This window comes from Amblyomma americanum, chromosome 5 (genome assembly GCF_052857255.1).
Source record: "Amblyomma americanum isolate KBUSLIRL-KWMA chromosome 5, ASM5285725v1, whole genome shotgun sequence".
Taxonomy (NCBI): domain Eukaryota; kingdom Metazoa; phylum Arthropoda; class Arachnida; order Ixodida; family Ixodidae; genus Amblyomma; species Amblyomma americanum.
Window position 1 is genome coordinate 40,769,364 of NC_135501.1, and position 20,029 is coordinate 40,789,392.

General features: G+C 44.9%; 1 protein-coding gene across 1 annotated transcript in view; it reads right to left on the bottom strand.

The window, feature by feature from the left end:
- Window positions 1-20,029, bottom strand: part of LOC144132404 (saccharopine dehydrogenase-like oxidoreductase) — a 74,490-nt gene that overhangs the window by 30,636 nt on the left and 23,825 nt on the right. Inside the window, exons 2-4 of the mRNA XM_077664794.1 lie at window positions 19,373-19,479; window positions 11,778-11,858; window positions 6,302-6,431 (exon numbers count right to left, since the gene is read on the bottom strand). Of these exons, the coding sequence (XP_077520920.1) occupies window positions 6,302-6,431; window positions 11,778-11,858; window positions 19,373-19,479 (318 nt within the window). The remainder of the gene's footprint in view (window positions 1-6,301; window positions 6,432-11,777; window positions 11,859-19,372; window positions 19,480-20,029) is intronic.

The following is a 20,029-nucleotide window of genomic DNA, read 5'->3' on the forward strand; positions in this document are numbered from 1 at the left end:
TAAACTTTACAAAGGTTGTACATAGTGAGAGGTATGCTTCCCTGGCCAAGCTTGTCTTTCAGAAACTCGAATGGTGTGATCAGTCACATGACGGGTCTTCACATCCTCTTCTGTAGGTTCCCGTTGACTGACGCTTTCCATAGGCTCCATCTCGGCGGCTATGCGCCGTCTATTACACTCGGCAGCCTGGCATCTCCATTTGGCAAGGCGTTCCTCTCTGTTCAGGTGTCTCCACTGCTCTCTTGGCCTTCTTACGCTCATTCTCTCTTTGGTGATTAACCAAGTGCCAGGCGACAACCTCAGGATCGGAAGAGTTAATCTTCTCTTGTCTATACAGTGCAGTCCACTTATAACGATATCGAGAAAGACGAAAAATATGATCGTTATAACCGATGATTGCTATATCTGGACTGGTTATAAAAAATAAAAAAAAAACTCGGAACATACTTTTGCAGCTCCGAACTTGAATTCGCTACTTGCTCTAAAGAATAGATGATGTAGAAAGTAGGCTGTGAAAAACAAACTTTATTTCTAGCGCCAGTAACCGTGTCAAGGGTTAGGCGCGCCGAAATAGTCCGAAATCTGCACTTGCTTTTGCGGCAGCTTCAGCTTCACAACCGCGGTGTGCATGGATTCCAGCTGCTGCACGAACACTGGCGGCAATCCTTTCGCATGCATAAAATCAATTAAGGAGTCGATCGACGACAGTGCACTTTGCGTGGACATCGTGGTCGGGGTCAAAGTACCACTGTCAATCTCGTTGTCACTGTCGCTGCTGCTGTCGCCACCGTCGCACAACTTTGCCGTCTGTCAAGACAGCACATCTTCGGCGATCGCCTCGTCGGTGACCTCATCGCAGAACGAGGCAGCACTGTCTGCAGTCAAAAACACCTCCATCGACACACCGCCTGTGTCACCAGTAGGAACGAGTTCCCAGAGCTCGGTTATGTCAGGGGCTTCCACCGTGTTGGTCTCAGTGAGTTGGGGAAGTTCGTCCTGACGCACAAAGCCTGCCTTTTTGAAGCAGTTGTATATGGTTGACTGCTTTACTTCATACCATGCACCGTAAACGAAGCGCACGGCTTTCAAAAGGCTGATCTTCAGGTCAGGGGGCCCGTCTGCATGACCCGACGTGCCAGGAGCTGTGCGGTCAATGGCTAAAATTAGCCACTCCAGCATGCGCCGCCGATACAGGACTTTAAAGTTGGCGATCACGCCGGCGTCCAACGGCTCAAGGCCTGCCGTAGTATGCAAAGGCAGAAACATCAATTCGACAGATGTTAGCTTCGGGTTAACGCTGTGTGCGCTACAGTTGTCAAGTAGCAACACTACTTTTCTTCCTTGGCCTTCAATTAAACTGTCGAACTCGAGCAGCCAGTCTTCAAACAGGTCGCGGGTCATCCACGCCTCCTTGTTGCTGCGATAGCGGATTGGGATGTGCTGATTCTTAAAGCACGTTGGCTTCTTTGATCGCCCGATCATGAAAGGCTTGAGATGATGGCTCCCGTCCATGCTAACGCACAGCAACACGGTCACCCTAAGTTTCGAGTGCTTCCCGCTGGGGCATCGATCTCCTTTAAGAGCGTGAGTCTTCGACGGCAACGTTTGAAAAAACAGAGCAGTTTCGTCGCAATTATATATGTCCTTCGCGTAGCGCTCCAGCACGCCGGGCAGCTTTGTCTGCAGCCACTGCTGCTTTGCCTCTGTGTCCAAAGACGCCGCTTCCCCTACCACGTTTTTGTAAACGATTCCGTGCCACTCTTTAAAGCGCTGAATCCAGCCTCTCCCAGGCTCAAAATGTGGCCGTCCCAGAAGAAAAGCGAAGTTTTTCGCTTTGGTGGCAAGTATTGGCCCACTAATAGGCACATTATGTGCGCGGGTTGTGATGAACCACTGATAAAGCGCCTCTTCAACATCGGCGTACAAAGGGTCTCTAACCCTTTTCCGCTGATCGGCATGGCCGCTGATAGCTCCTGCCTTCACAATCGCGGTGCTCCAGGTTTTCAAGATGGTTGATATCGTCGACTGGGCGAGCTCATACTTCTTCACGAGGGCGCTCACCTTGAAGCAGCGTCGAGAGTCCTGCAAAATATCCATCTTCGTGTCAAGCGACACAGCTTTACGCTTTGTCGGCACCATCTTTGAACTGGGTTGTACCGTTGGTTGCACGCTGCTTCGGTGGTGTCAGCCTGCTATCGCAAGAGAGAGAGACTGGGTTAAAGCCCCTTGATAATATGAAAGTACCGCCAACCATTGAACTTTGCCGCCGCCGCGCAACCTCCTCGCCTTCTCCTCGCCCCTTGCTCACCCCTTCCCTGAGGGTCGGCTCTCCGCCCGATTTCCTGAGCGACGATTGGTCTCCCTGCCGTTGCCCTTGGAAACGCGCGGGTCCGGCGTATTGCTTGTGTTTTAATTTTTCCTCCACTCCATTTTTCTCCTACGCTCGGCGAGTGAACATTACAGCGCCGTGCTTTTATTGTAACGTGCAAGCGCTATGGCGTGCTGTTGCGCGTACAACAGCAGCAAGCGGCCTGATGATGGTTATGCGGTATTAATGATACCATATATATTCTCGTTGGGGGATTTTCACGTTCTTGAGGTCGGTGCTTTGTGGTGTCTCCCCTCGTGTCCGTGTTCGTCTTTGCGCTGTGAATGTAAGCATGGAATACCAACTCGCCCGGCAACTCATTTTAAGGATTAACCACCACGTCATAAAAAATGGTTGACACCGTTGGTTGGAAGGCATCATTTGAGGGTTGTTTGCTGCTTCGTTTTTAGGTTATTTTGCATGCGAGGCCCGAACGGAACGAATCTCCAAAGCATCCGCGCATTGCATCTTCTCTGGAAATAGCGACTGGGCTCAAAACATGCTAGTTCTTGCACCTGTAGCGTCGTCTTTATAACAACAAATAGGCAATTTTTAACAGACAGTCTTTTAGCCTAAGATCCCATTGTCCATTAACTTTCGCTTGCATGAAACTGCTGCATAGATGTACAAAGTGACGTTGATTTGGGCTATGACATACACCACTGTTGTATTTCCTTGAGCATGTTTTTCTCAACTGTCATCAATACTGCATAGCACATATATCTACGCTAGCGTTGATGCTGAATATTATGTGATACTGCCGTCTGTTACGTGTATCTTGTCAATCAAGGTTCTTTTGCGTGCGCGAAAATAAATCATCCTGCTGACCATGCTCTCATTTTCTTTAATGATACATTTTAGGTGATGCCTAATCAAAATACCAGCTTTAGATCCCCTACTACATACTGGAACGAAATTTTAGTGCAAAGTATAATATTACATTATCGAGAGGCGTTCATCTTGCCTAGAGATAACAATGCGTTCTCTCATAGGTATACCGAGTATATTCTTACGCTTCCTTGGCACCAGTGCTTAATAATGTTCGATGAATGCTTGTCTGCGCTCCTTGATCGCATTGTAAGTGCGCAATTAAATGCAAAAGCAAAGAAAAACATTTCGAAGCAGTTCGTGTTAAATCTAGTTAGAATGTTAGCTCTGTTTTTGTGAGGTTTTTAAGTTTGGCCAGCTAGCATAACGCGTTTACGCTTGCCCTTAGTTTTCCATCTATAGTGCAAATTTAGGATTTAACTGCAGTTAAATATTCAGCACTAATCAATTCGGGCCGATAACTAGCACACCTCATTTGCACTGAACCTAAGCTTTCGAAAGGTATATGACTCGATACTACAATGCAAACGGTGGTTTTGATTGCATATAGCTCAATAACGCTAATTAATTGGTATCGTAAACTAATTCAGAGCATTTGCATTCATCCTAAGCTTTTCAACAGTATATGACTTTAGCAAGGTGGAAAGTTGGGCTGGTTGGTGCATGATTTTGCGGCAGGAACAGCGCAGCACGAAGCAAAGCGTCGTGTCTCTCCTGTCCCTTCTTTGTTTCGTGCTGCGCTGTTCCTGTCGCAAGGCATACGACTCCATCGTCTAGCTCATTGTTTGGTTTTGTAGCAAATTAACTAATTAACGCAGATTAATGTGGATCGCTGACTAGCACGGTACCATTACAGTTGGCCTAAGTTTTCCAACTGTATATGACTTGATGCTGCTGCGCAAATTTGGGTTTTAATTGCAATTTACTAAATATCAATTAATTTGGCTTCCAGTAATTAGTCATAATAAGTATATAATTAACCAGTGATCCAAACTCACGATTTACCACGTGACATATACTATGCCTAGACTCATTGCTTGACAGTAGCGAAACAGACTAAGTCCCGCTTTGACCTTCTCTGATCTTGATGTTCAGAGCACAAGCCCGGGCCGTTTTCCGAAGTTTTACTGCGGCGACAGAGTTCACGCTCTAAAAAAAACAAACAGAGACAAAGTCAGAGGCAGTACTAAATCAGGAGCACAAACTAAAACACCTTATCATGTGACTTAAATATCTGCAGTACCGAGCTCGCCTGAAGGCTTTGTTTACGTCAGTATTCCCCATTCACACAGTTCTAAGAAACCATTCTCTTCATGAATGTTACTTTCGGCATTCTCAATGTTTTTCTTGCAATTTTTCAAAGATTTTGTGCACTCCTGGAGCGCAGAGCTGGCCCAAAAACACGCGCTTCGCTCACTGCTGCGGTCAGCCGGCGGGCACCTAGGAGAAAAAGCGTGTCGTGCGCAGAGCTCACAGCCGTTGCGCGAGGATAATCGAGGAGGAAAGCGCGGCGCGGAGGAGAGTGTCGCTACTTTCAAATTATCAAGGGGCTTTAGACTGGGTGCGGCACAGGCGCCACCGCGCCGCTTTGCTTATCGCTTTTTTTTTCTTTCTCTCTCTTTCGGAGCGACTGTGACCGACGCGCATGAAGCAGCTAGCGCCATCTTGTGGCGCGCTGCACCTACTCAAGTACTCTCCGGTGCGTGGGCGGCGCGGGACGCGCAGCATGGTAATGGCGGCAGATACGAACTTACAGAGGTAAACATCGCCTCGTCTCGACATCGTTCGTTTCAGGGAACTAAGCAATGCAAATGTTACGATTATTTTGCACGGAAAAAGCCATCTGGACGGCAATATTTTGATCGTTATATCCGATATGCGGTGAATAACCTATCGTTATAAATAGCTTTTTTCCCCCATAGACCTAATGCATAAAATGACACTCTCATGTCGACCCATCGTTATAACCGATATATCGTTACATGTGGTATCGTTATAAGTGGACTGCACTGTACTGCCGTATAGCAGCGGCTGGACTCTCCTTCTCTGCATGCATGTCAAACGTTGTGATATAGACCATTACATCGCCTTTTATACGCAATGCTGCGCATGCGACGTGCGGTTCGGGTGATAGAGCAACGTGCGGTGAGGCTGTCTGGTTACCACGGTATCGGCGCATGCGCACAAATGCTCATCCACGTGACATCACACTTGGCTTCGATGGTGGAGCGGGCGTGTGGCAACGGCGACGGCGAAGTGCACGCCGCACTTTGCTCTTCGGTTGCCATGGTAACGACGCATGCGCACTACTAGCCTCTCCTATGTACCGCGAAATGCTCGACTGGTAGCCCAGTGTAGCTCTCGCTACAAAAACCATAGATCTGCCGGACCTTTCAGAGTGCTGCAAGTGTTCTGGAATTTGTCTGTTTCATAAAATATGTTACCTTAATCCTTTCCTGAAAGAAAATCTTTTTGCCATACCCAGTTACATCTCTTCTCGCACTGATCATATATACACAAAGTTGGTGCGCCATCTTGGTGCACTGATGTGTACCATTATTCTTTTTTACCAAGAACTGCCACTGAATCGAACCACCTTCCTGTCTTGCAGTCTCTGTTTGTGACAGCACTAACTTCAAAATCGCCGTTCAAAGTGCCTTACAGCTTCATCCATACACAGCAAATAATGTAATAATTTTATCATGATCGCCTTCAAAGTGCCGGTTACTCCTTTCTCTTTTTCGACTCTGTACTGCAAATAATATATATTAATGCCACCACTCCTTTCTGTTGTTCCCATGAGCCTTGAAAGTATGTAAATAAATAAATAAATTCAGAATGCAGAAATAACCAAAAAGAAAAGGCCTTAAGTGACAGGGTACCACATTACAACTGGCAGGACATTAAACTTACCACAGTGCAATCAGTGCAAGTGGTGGTACGTTAGCACTAGCACTCTGCAGGGACTGCAGTGGACTCTGCCCATGAAGAGCATACTGGTTACAAGTAGTATGACTGCACTTTTCGTTTAATCTGAATCTCCACCAACTTTCACAGACTGGCCCATGCCTCTGAGTGGAAGACGCAAGTGAGGAGGACACACACCCTGGAATTTCTGCCGCAAGTAGGCGAGGCACATCTCGGCTGGGATGCTGTCGAAGCCACATGCACCCAGGATGACGATTCCCTTCTCACGGGCCTCGTCGTAGAACTCCACCTGCATCTGCTCCAGGTACTGCAGGGGCCCAGAAGAGACAGGCCATGCGATCAACACAGTGCACAGATGCCACAGAGCATAATTCTCCTGCCAGCCTTAGTGCTACAGGTGGTTCTAGACTCTCAACATGAGCAGCACAATGAGACAATCCAGAAAAAGACACTGCTGGTGCAAAGCTCATCCCGATGCAAGTGGCAGGAGCTGCTGTCATCAGGGCTGGTCTGTGTGAATGGGCACCCTCTGCTGTTCCCAGCCACCCACCCTTGGACAGTTAGGAAATTATATATATCTGGAGTCTACTGCAAGTAACACGGCAAAGAGAAAGGCAAGCAGTAGAGCAGTACACGGTTACAACACCACCAGTAAACAAACTAGGAGTGATTTCCACGCAATCCCCATTACCCTGGCAAGCCACAGCAGCACACTGGGCAGCCCCTGTCCAGTTTGTATAAGCAGGTGCTCGGCATATATTGAGCAGGTATCTGGCTCGGTAAGTATTTAGAGAGACAAACAAGCCTTTCAACTCTTGCTAAGTTAGGTGAATAGGCACGGTTATGTTGCGTATGTTTTTGAGGTATTGTTAAATGAACAAGTGCTATGCAGGAAAAAAATATATTACGCAGTGGCTCAGTACCTGTGTGCAACACTTCTTGTATTGTTCAAATGTAATCTACAGTATTTTGAAAATCCCACTTTCTCCGCCCCAAGGAAATGTTGCAGTACTGTTGGAGCTTCACTTTGCATAAGGGCTTTAGACATGGTTTAGATTCTGCACAGCATGAAGCTGTCCTTATGGCAGAGAGAAATTGCTACCAGGGGCATCAAATCAAATATTTGGAGTATTCAGTTGAAATGTGAGCAGGAGCCATAAAATTATGCAGATTGCAAATCAAATTTAATACATCTTTAAATAGCTTAAATATGAATGCAGCAAGTTTTATTTTAAAATAATGCTTTTCCACAAAATGGAGCCATGAAAAGAAACACGACTGCACACAATTTTATTTTGCTCATTATCGTCACTACCATTTCTGTAGCCCTTTGATACTGTGCAGAGACCTATTAAACATTGCACAGGATGGGGGGAATCATTAACATGAGTATAATTTGTACATTAAGACAGCTGCGGTTGACCTAAGTACAAATGATGGTACTGGACGTTGCCACGACTCATGAAGCATTCTCAGCTGCTGTTGTCATATAGCAAACATTGTCATGAAGCACTGTAAGATGAGCAGTTAGTACCTTGTTGCTGGTGGGGTGATGTCAGAGTAACAAGTATGTACTTGCTGTTGAGCTAGTTGATATGTCATACCTCCTTGTTGGTCAAAGGCCAACAAGAAATGCCAAGAACAAGAGAAAAAAAGCAGTGAAGACCTTTAAGCTGGACTTCTTGTTGGCCTTTGATGCTGCTTTGAGTTGTTTTTATTCACTTCCTTTAATTTAATCCTAAATTTTTATTTAATATTTTATGTTCGTGTCGGAATGGTCCACTTTCTTCTGTTACCATTTATGCCATTTTTACCTGGCTTGTACCTTTGTCTTTTAATTTTTTCATGCTCATTGTATATAGTTTGGTCTCATTCCCGCGGCTTCCCTTTTTGGTTTGCTTTCCCGCGGTGCACCCTCCCATGGCATCGCCTTGAGGAGGAGCGTGCCATGTGACTCTCCCTGGTCAGTTACCTTAACTACAGTGTTCTAGAAGGTGTAGTGGCAAAAGCGGTGCGCTCCCCGTGAGGCTTCAGAAGCGGTTGCCGCGGTGTGGCGCTGGCGTAGACTCCTGGAGCAGAAGCGAGTGCGCTGCCGCTGCGCACGGTGCGTGGCTAAAGGGGGGCCGATCGGAGAAGTCGCGCTGTTTGTTGTGGCATTATCGCGTAAGTATCCCCTCTTTTTTATGCATCACCGCTTGGCTGCTGATGTAAAGGCACAAAAGAAATGACTGAGGCTTTTAGAAGGAAATCAGGGAGTTGCAAGTGCGTTTAATTTCGGGAAAAAAGGCAAACTGCTTACCTCTGTTCTTCCAAGGTTTCATTTTTCTTATTTTTAGGAAGGTCAGGCTGAATGTGTTCCCGACGAAATGGGATAGTAATTGCTATGTTTCCGGAGATGACCTCGACGGTTTCACTTCACGGCACTCGTTATGATAACAACACATCGCAATATTAATTTGTCCATATTCTTCCTTTATTTGTTTCTGTGCAATATAAATTCACAGGCGTACTGAGCCTGGTTTTTTACAGTGGCGGAACAAGAACAATTAATAGCCGGATATAATATAGTTGCATGACATCACAGCACTGAACAAGTTGATTGCAGCTAGTTGAGAAAGACGAAAATGAATTTAGTGAAAATGTACAACTAAGACGCTTCTCGATCAGACACGACGATTTTGCAAGTCTATGCAGTTGCTGCCTTCTGTGCATCAGAACTGTACTCCAAACGCAAAGGAATGCCTACATATATTCAGACGTGAAAGCAATGTGCTCACTACAAAACTTGGACAAGCACGACAAAAGAAATCATGAAAACAGAATACCTTTCCGCAATAAAAGATTACAAAGACGTATATTTACACCAACATTAAATAATCGAATCTTAAAAAAAAACTGAAAGAAAGAATTCGGCAACATAAAAACGACGTCCGCAACTTCGCAAGAGAGCGCAGCCCTGGGACATTCCGAAGACTCAAACCACAGAATCAACTTCGACGAAACCTCGTACGTGCGTGCCATCTTCTGAACCAAAAAAAAAAAAAATTCTCAAAAACGGCTATTATCAGAATCCTGGCACATTCCTGGGACATCGAGCGCACAAAAGGAAACCTGCCCGCAGTATATGCACAGGGAACTTAATTCGCTCTGCAGCTCAAAGGAAACAAGTCGCCATTGACCGCGTCAATCCGACAACGTACCATTGTTCTACACACCGTAATGTGAATCGCAGCCATAACCCCCACCCTGCCCGCTTCTTTCGCATCATCGCTTTTCTTTTTTCGGCCTCCTGCTGCTCCCATCCATGCATACTCAAAGACGCTAACTACTGCCCCCATTCACCCCTGAAGAAGGAGCCCAGCTGGCTCCGCAACGTTGGGTTTTAAAATTAGTTTTTGGTTGAAAATGTGCCTGAGTTTATTGCAAAGCACTAGCGTGGCCGAATAAAGAACAAGGAGAAGCCCACTATTCCACAGAACACGCGATGCAAAACACGCCTTGTTCCAGCGATGAGAAGACAGCACGGGAGAGACACAACACGGACACACTGACGAGTGCTGGCTTTCAACTGAGCATTTATTTCCAAGTAGCGAAGCAGGAGGAACGGGGAAGGCTAGAAAAAAAAAGATTGTACAAACAAGATACAAACAAGACGAACTCACCACAATTTGAAAGCTGATAAAAAATTTGAGGGGCAAAAACACTGAAATACAGGATATCTCCCTGCTGCATTCCTCTTCACGTCTCATTCTCTTGTCCCTTTTCCACTTCTCGGTTCATTCTTTTTCCTCTTCTTCACACCCTTTCTTTCTTGTTCTACCGCCGCTTTCTCGCTGTTCCTATGTGATTCCGCAACCCCTCCCACGCTTTATTCCACCCATCTTCTTCCCCTTCGCCCCTCTGCTACCCCTCACTGTTGTTTGTCAACTTTTGCATTCGTTGGCCGCCGAGCTTACTATGCACTGCACTTTCTCTGTCCCATACGCTTTTTCACTCTCTGTGCCTTTGCCCAGCAATATTTCTTTAGGGTGTCTCGTTCAGCGTGCGTGTTCGCAGGTGGCTTTTAATGGCCAGCAGAGCGAGGTCTCATGGGGAGGAACATTCTCCCGCATCTCGTCACGTCCGGCTGCAGCGTGTCCCCTGCCCTCGAGTGGGCGAACATTCGCTGTTAACCTTGCTGGTGAGTTGGATGACCTCGATTCCTCAGCGTGCTTTGTTGCTAGCTGGCGATATTGTTGCTGCAGCAATAAATGCCTGTTTGTGTCAGCCAGTGCCGTTCCTTTGTTCCCTCAGAGCAAGGTCCACCATGATCAGCGTGCGCTCGGTAGCGTACGCGATCACGAGGTGCGGTCTGGCGTTTCTTAATTGGGTCAGCCACGATTAAGTGGGGGAGAACGTTTTTATCTCCCCTATTAAAATCCCACATCTTTCAATAATTTTTTAACAAAAGCAATTTCATCTTTTTTCGCCTTGCTTTCTAGTCACATACATGTTTCTGAAAATCAGCGCCTCTGCCTGTTTCATCCTCATTCTTGTCCGCAGTATTTTCTGTGCAGGTTCTTGAGAGTATTAGACAACAGCTATCTCCTGCAGTGGTAGTCCAATGCTCCTTGAAGTGCCTTAAGAGCAAGTCTCAAGGAGGCTTGCCCACAAGTGTGAACAAACACTTATGCTGCCATCATGCTGGTGAAGTGCCGTCAGCACATGGCGTCTGGGAGGCTAAATCAGGAATTAATCTTTCTCAAGACAATCTTTCCATCCGTCAACTTTTTACTGCTAGGCATACTCAAGGGGGAATTCAAACCTTAAAAACACATGGCATACCAATTTGCTCATACCAGCAATCTAATTAAACAATCAGCTCAATGAACTTGTCCAGGCTCACTGAGCCTCACAGAGACGGAGCCAGTTTGTGCAATGTAAAAGATAATTTGGTTTATAGGGGTTTAACGTCCCAAAGCGACTCAGGCTATGAGGGACGCCGTAGTGAAGGACTCCGGAAATTTCGACCACCTGGGGTTCTTTAACGTGCACTGACATCGCACAGTACACGGGCCTCTAGAACTTCACCTCCATCGAAATTCGACCGCCGCAGCCGGGATCGAACCCGCATCTTTCGGGCCAGCAGCCAAGCGCCATAACCACTCAGCCACCGTGGCGTCCGCGCAGTGTAAATGTAAAGGAGGAACTGAAGCACAATACATGTCAGAACAATCCTTAGCCGTGATGACCACCTAGCAGCTCAAGCTGCTGTTTCCAATGAAGCACCAAAACGTGTGAGCTGATGCTGAGCATGTAAACAAACTACTTTACCCGAATGTCACACACATACACAGATACTAAGTACAGCTAGGCCCCTCAAATATATGAGACAAGCATACTTTTTCCTTCTTTCTAACTAGTTTTTCTTCTTGGTACGTAATGTCCAAAAGTCGTTTTCAAATTTGGTAAAGAAATAACCAAAAAATTCATTTTTTTCTGCAAATTGGCTGTTTCCTTTCATTCTAGGGGGACCCATATGTAGATTGCTGGTTTGCACCCAGATAACCGGTTATTCGCAGATAATGAATTCCCTCACACATCAGACTACACTGTGCACAGTCAGTGGAAAACCACCGAGTGCAGGAGGAGAAAGGAACGGAGTACCACTTACCTGAGGTTCTCCACTGACGTCAATGTGGTGGGTGCCACACTCGACGCACGCCTTAACCACCTGGCGCCCAAAGAAGCGGTACTGCACCAGAAGAAAAAAAAAAGTGAAGGCAAGGATTACAGATGGGCAAGAACACGGAATAGAATGCATGAGGAAAAAATAATTCATTGTAGCAGCTATAATGTCAGCAACAAACAAAAATGCTACAAGTTGTTTCACTGGGATTAATCGGGTGCTCCTAGAGATTCAAGCTATAATTTGAAACCCATTCATAGAACTGGACGCTGAAGCTCAACTGTTTGGGATAATCAAAAGAAGATGACAGAAACAAAAACAGCATGGCTACAGTGACGGAAAGAGGAGAAGAGGCAAATACAAGTGTTAACTTTTGACTGAAGCCCAGAAAAAATGTACTAGTTTACAATTATGACCCCAACATGTTTACAGTACACAAAGTGGAAATGGCTACAGTCAAGCCATAAAAGCACCTTGGGATATGGATAAATGGTTGGAATGACTCTATATGCAAAGCTAGGAAAAGAAATTAAGCCCCTTTTTGGGGGCATAATAAGCATAAACTGATCCACAAAATCTAGAAGAGTGCAACAGTACTGGGCCTGGTCAAATGTTTAGGGGAAGCCCCCAAGGTGGAGTAAATTTGTAATAAGGGAGTAGTTATTGGAGTTGTTGATCAATTCGCTCTTGCCCTACTATACGCTTGCCATCCCAGTTAGCTCAGTTGGTAGAGCAACTGCTCCGGTGAAGCCGTGGTCCCAAGTTCGAACCCCAGACCAGGACGAATTTTTCTTTAACTGCGAAGTACTGGCCCTCACATTTATAAATGCTCTTGCATAGTGGAATGTGGTCCCAATTGTACACACAAAACAGCAGAAGACAAGCTGGCACATACAGCATGAGTACTGAATAACCTCAAAGTGCAAACTAACACATGGCCAACACCTGAAATGTGCAAGGCAAAAAAATTAAATTCAGCATGAAGGAGGCATCGGCCGTACCTGTGCTGCATGTAGGAGGAGACTGTGGTGGTTCATAAACAAATATAGGTGTCAAGGCAAAGGACAGGATGCCAGGACGGAATTGAAAAGGAAATGTTTTTAGATTTATATTTAAAGAATAGGGCTGGATGCTCTGGAATACAGCGCTATAAGCAAGCGTTCAGAAATGTAGAAGGTATCTACTGCTACTACATGGAAGACAGGCAGATGATGGAGCATGTTCAAATCCACCTCAGCCCTCTTCTTATTCAGATCGAACACAGGTCCAGCTTAGATCCAACTCGGCAGTAACATGGCCCTTGTATGTTTTCGTATTTATAAACAAGCAAGGAGTGCTTAATGAGCGGGAGGAGTCTGCAGGTGCGGTGCCCAAGAACAAGAGGTTTGGTGATGCGGAAAGAAGGAGAGCAACGGAATGAGTCAGGAGCAGAAAATGCAATGACACCTTGGAAAAGGGTCAAATGTCACTGTGCGCATACAAGAAGAGTCGCCAATCAATGCCTATCTATTGAGCCAGAGTTCAAAAAGGCAACAAGAACTTTTACCTTCCCTTTCTTGTCAGTCTGGCTAATGTCTCTGTGCTCGTCCTGATAAAATGAGAGAACGCCCTAGAGGCACGATAACAGAGTTGAGTGCCTTGCTGAAGCACCCTTTGCTCCATGGTAACAGCATATTTCCTGTTCAAACACAACTCAGAAACAAAAAAAAGTATCAGCTGCATTTTCTTTTCACGAAGTTCATTGCGACAGCTAAGAAGTCAGGGAAAGGCGTGGCTGGTCACTGAAAATGACTTCAAGCTAATCAGCACCCCATGGCCTGCCTTTCTTACTCCACAGTACAAAGATGCTTACAAAGCTCATTCGAAGCAAAACGCTTCTCCAAAGCTTTATATGCTTCATAATAACTTTCTAACTTCATAATAACTTTCTACACTTTTTCATCTTCAGAAGCTTCTGAAAAGCAGGTGCTCCAGACAGCTAGACTTGCACCTTCGCTTCATAGCAGAAGTTGAACTGTGATGACCAGGACAGTGGGAAAGCAGCACCACCAGCATGATGGGCCACTGCCAATGCTTTGAGGGAACATTGGGCTGCCAGAGTTAATTAATCAGGAGGCTCAATGCATGAGCTGCACAATTGCAATGACAGCTGCAGCTCTGTATGCTAACCTTTGAACGTTCACTATGAGAGCTGCCAGAAGTGCACACCAGAGCTTCGCAGCTGGTACTAGTAAAAAATGCTCAGTGCATCACTCCATCCTAACTGCAGGATTAAAAAAAGTTGGCTTATACTAATTATGTTGCATACACAACAAAACAGTGTAATTTTGCCAATTAAATCTCTGATCTAAAAGGTGTGCACGTGGCAATAACACTGTAAACAAGCTTAAAACGAGTTTGCAAAACAACAGCCTACCAACAGCCCAGTCTGCGTGTCACTCTATTCAGGTATTCTTTCCTCCGCTATTGCTATCCATGCATGCAAACCCAAAACACAGCTGCATTCTTGACAGACAATGGACACATTATCAGACAGAAAATGTCACAAAAAGTGCGTGCACTTTAGTCAAGAGCAGGCAGCTAAAACCCCTCACTATCTGCAGCAGCATGGAAATGCCACATTCACACCTACTGTGTGCAATAGGCCGAGGTTGCATAAGGACCAGTGCAATTCAAGTAGGAACCGGCAGTAACCTCGACCAAGGAAAACAGTGAAAAATTCCAGTGTTCAAGAATTTTCAATTCCAAATAAAGAGGACCTCACCTCTAATTGGGTCTGAACCTAATGCACATGACCTACGATATTCCGCAATTTAGCAATTACTGTGACTGTTCCCCATTGTCCCCTTTCATGAGTGTGCGTGACCTAGCCTTAACACTGTTAGCCAGCAGTGCTGCTAACCATGGCTGCGTGCGCAGAAGGCCTGAAGGAATACAAGGACACAAAAAATAAATAAATTTCTTTAACGAGTTGCTAAATAATGCTCCAATAACTACATCAAATGATCGCAAACCTCAAGCAATGCAGACACACTCAAACCAATTATTAGTGATGAAAGCCATTCTAGCAAAAACAATGCTGGCTTGTTGTGCAGCAAGCACACACGCACCAGCATCAATGAGTGGAAACTGCCTGTTTACTGTCAGCTAGGGCACATGCATACATGCAACACTCAGGGGTAAGCCTGCTTCCTCTCTTGCATGTACAGACTTGAGCTGGGCGTCAGTGGCTGGTGACGCCTGCGTCACCAGTTTCCCCGCATGATGAGCACCCCAAAAATGTCCCATGCACACTGAAATACCCGCGTCATTAGAGCGCAACTGCACTGAAAACAGACGTCATCCAGGCACGCACCATTAGGCATGCCCCTTCAATGGTGACGCATGCACCTCATTAATACCTTGATGTAAAACAAAGGTAACTTATTCAGTCACCACATCAAACCTTCCTTCCTGCACTCGTGGGACAAATCCCCTCAGATGACCACACAGAGAACTCAGTTCAATGCATTAACCATCTAAGGACTTGTTCACGGTCACTGTAGCAAAGAACTGCTATTCTGTAAACTCAGACATCATGAAGAAACACCATTGCCATGTACGCTCAGTGAAACATTTGCTGGTCCCACGTTTCCAAGCTTGCTGGCTCTTAAACACACACTGGCCCTGCATGGAAGCGTGCTCAAAGCTTTCTGCTGGATCAAAACTGGGGTGTTCTCTATACACCTTGCAGTGAAACGGTGTTTCTTAACATCTGCAGTTTTAACTAGGGCAGTCAGATAAGCTCCCAACAGCTTTTTTCACACGGAATAATGCAGTTCTTTTAGCAAAAAAATCACCTAAATTGTCCGATTTCACACGAGTCGGTCTCATAAAATGAGCTTCGAAAACATCCTCATGACTGGCATTGGCACCAAAGTTTACCAGCCCACTGTGTTTTTTCTCAAGACAAAAGCACAAAAGTAAAAAATGTGTGTTGCAACACTCCTCAGAAGATGGCACTACATGCTTAGCAAGAAAGGTACAAAAGAGTGGGGATCTATGGATGCTGCCTGACATGTGAATGAAATGGCCACTCTCTACAAAGGGTTAGTCACTTATCTGGGTCACGGTGTCAGTGCTATTCACTGCTGTACTCATATGCAACATGCTCAAGTAATCATGTTGATAGCAGTATGTTTTTGTCTTGTCTGTAGAATTTTTATGACATCTGCTAAGAACATTTTGCAAATTAAACTGAATCATGCGAGATTTTTAGATAGGTGACAGCCTGGTGTGCAGTGTCCTCCCAAGGCTAATACTACGCAGCAACACATGCATAATTTTTAGCAACAGTTTATCAAAGCAGGCTTCTACTTCAAGAACTGTAGACAGCAAATTTTGGCTTGCATTTTCTTATTTTGAATGATGCTTTGGAAATTAACATGTATCACACCATGATATTTGCCAATGAGCACTAAATAATCTATAATTTAATTTCTTCTTGATGCTGTTTCGATCTCATCAACCAAACAATGGCTAGGACCTGTAGTTTGTGTTTAGGTCACATGAGGCAGAAAAAAAACAGCAAAATGACCGCTGACAAGTGATTTGTTGCCATTTCCAACTCTTGAATCAGGCCGGTTTAAGTGCCGTAGTGAATTAAAACTTCGTATCAGCATTTGTATTGCATTTTTTTTGTGCCTCACGTGCCCTAGAAGCCAAATGAACATCACAGCCATCGTTTGGTTGATGAAACCGGAACAGAATGAGAGAAGAAATCCAATTATAAAGTAATCAGCGGTCATAGAAAAGCACGCAGCTAAAACTAGATTTCTACAGAAATTACATACACGAATAGTTTTATTGTTTATGGGAAATATCAAGAACAGCAGCTGCAAGCCCTGTGCTAGCACAAATTGCCCAGTTAAACTACAGGTGGCTTTCTGTGGGCAGCATGAAGTCACTACAAACACAATAGTAGAAATGGAGAACAGACAGAGAAAGTGAATGAGATGGAGCACTGCATTATGTTCCCTACATCCAAATGTCTGCTGCACTTCCATTCCATCCATGTGTCTACAATGGAACAAGTTTATGAACTGTCCCAGTAACGCTCCCTGTCACAGAACTTGATAAATCTAGCATGCTCCTTTTCTGCCTCAGGAGAGACAGTGTCACAACGCAAAAAAAAAAAATCCGCAGTTAAATGACCTCCTAACTCTCCTGTAGGAAAAATGAAGCTAGGGCGCATGAAACAATAATAATAATAATAATTGGTTTTTGAGGAAAGGAAATGGCGCAGTATCTGTCTCATATATCATTCCACACCTGAACCCACCCACTAAGGGAAGGGATAAAGAAGGGAGTGAAAGAAGAAAGGAAGAAAGAGGTGCCGTAGTGGAGGGCTCCGAAATGATTTCGACCACCTGGGGATTTTTAACATGCACTGACATCGCACAGCACATGGGCGCTTTAGCGTTTTGCCTCCATAAAAACACAGCCGCCGTGGTCGGGTTCGAATCCGGGAACTCTGGATCAGTAGCCGAGCGCCCTAAGCACTGAGCTACTGAGGCGATACATGAAACACTATTAATGGCATGAACCACATGCATCTGCTGCACAACCACACCTACACCAAACGTAGGTCCGTGTCAGACATAGCAAGAAAATCAATTTCACGGAACATTTAATTGCGCTTAAATGGCATGGCAAATGTCCTCCAAAACAACCTTTGTTTCTTGCTTGCTCCAGCATTGACAAATGCCCCAAAACATTGTCTATGATTGTAATATTTATTTGAAGTTATTTTACTAGAGATAAACTACATTAATTTTACTCATGAATAGCTAGAAAGTGTCAAATGTGAAACTAAAGAAATAATTTTGCTTTTTTTATTATAAAGAGAGCTTTAGAAAAAATCTACATTCCAACATGCACTCTGGTCTAAGATCCAGCCATCAGTGAGCATGCGCGTTTCACAGTCTGCACACATCGTTTTAGTTTTTGGAGCTCATCACAAATATTTAAAAATTTTGGTACACTTTTTTTTTACAATCCCGCTTGTGTTATTCCAAACAGCAACTGGTGCTCGATAGACATCCTCTGTTCATCCCACTTCGATTTGATGTTCAGATCTCCACTGGATATCCCATTTTTATCCTAAAGTCAACCTTTTGACGTCCGTTACAAGGCCACACTATGTCCGTTACAAGGCCACAGACCATGCCTTATGTCTGAAGACAAGATGTCCGAAGACAGGAGTACATTTGTGGGATCATTACGTGGTAGCTGCTAAAACATTCAAGATAAGCATTAAAGTAATATTTCAAGGATGCTATTTAAACAATGCCCAAACAATTAAACGATATACATGCAAATTTAGCAAAAAAGCAGAAGCAACGGTGTGCTGACGAATCTGGCAATCATAAAAGCACTATACTCTTAATTACCAACTAATTGGTTTAATTAAGCTGTCAAACACTCAATGTGCTACGGGCAAAGAGGGCGACACTAGAGCCCTACAGCAAAACTAGCACATATACAAATCGGACACTGACCTTAGAAGTCGTATCATGCGCATTCCGATATGCCCAGCAACAAAGAGTTTTTTTACATGCTAGTATTGGGTGGTTAATAAGGGAATTTTTGCACTCTGTATGCAGTCTATGGTAGGAGGTGCAATTAAAGACACTTAGATGCGAAATTCTTTTAAGTCACTTTATTACAGTAGTGAAAAATATATTGGACACAACACTTGAATCTGTTCACGCTACAGATTTCATGAAGGGTCCTCCCTCTCTCATCCTCACCGTATCCTTCCCAGGAACAGCGGCAGGAAATTTGTAATGGGGTGGTGCAGAGAAAGGGGGGGGGGTTAAATTTTGGGTTGATGCAGCCTGGAAGATTTCGTGGTGGCAGCCGCCACCGGATGCCTCCCCTTGGCAACACGGACAGTTGAGCGAGTTGGTACATCACTTTAAAACTTTCAAAAGCGCTGCTACGGGGGACACCAAGAGAAAGAAGACGAAGGACAAGCGCTCCTTCCAAGCTCCAAGCTTCCAAGATGATACCAAGCTCCCTTTGGTATTTTCTTTTATTGACCGGACGCGCATCAGACTGCTTACTGTCACTGGGCAATGCGATTTTTCTGTCTATTATGCTTTTCTGACCTCATTTCAAAATTGTTCCGGAGAGGAAAGTCCACTGTAAATCCTGCGCAGACATCTTAGTGCCGCCGTTTGTTGGATGTGTTTCACTCTTCCCGTGATGTCCGGATTTGGTCTTAATCCCACGAACAGAGAATGGTGCAAGAGACAAGACTGAGGAACAGAGACATGCACACTCATCAGACGTCCATGTGACATCGCTACCTGTGTGGGATATACGTCTCACTGAACATTAATATACTGAACACATGGCAACAGAGTAAGTGAACAAGACAATGGGTGCTCTTCACCTCAGGACAATTTGCAGTACATAGATTTAATATTCCAGGTAGCACAGGCTCAATCTGCGCAAAATCAATCGAGCTTCACACCAGCTACTCCTGTAACTAGGAGGCCAAGTTACGGAATGCCCGCGCCAAACAGTATACTGACCGGCCCGACAGTGTTGAGCACAAGACGGGTCTGCTTCGCCATGGCCAGCAGGGAGGCCTCATCTGCTACGTCAGCCACAATCACTGGCACACTGTCCAAGGCATCCTCTGCGCAACACACACTGCTGCATCAGTAAGAGCGCACTTTCACGAGGCCACATACAAATTCAAAAATGCAAGGCACTAACAAATTCTTATTCGTCTCCAAAGGAGCAGTTTCGAAACAGAACGATATTTTGTCTCATTGAACATTCAGGATTTTCTTTCTCGCGTGCACAAACCTCACCCTGTTAGCATGAATTCAATACACTGTTACGGGGCGGCAAGCTCGACAACATGACTTCATGACTACGGGCCTAGCACAAGCACTCTGCTCCGCACAACTTCATGCTTCATCTTCTCCTGACAAGATTTACAGATTGTTTCTGCAAAACCCGACAGCAATTTAAAAAATTCTTTCTTTGGGTACATCGCAATTAAGATAAGTGGTGTCAGATGTCAGAAAAAAATGTAAATTCTAGCTGTTAAAAAGTCATTTGGTTAAAAAAATGAGTTTTTAATACAGTTAGGCTCCTATTTTTAATATCAGAATTTGTAGGTGGCTATCAGTAATATAGCCATATCAGTTTAAAGAATTTCAAAAATGCGATTACACTCG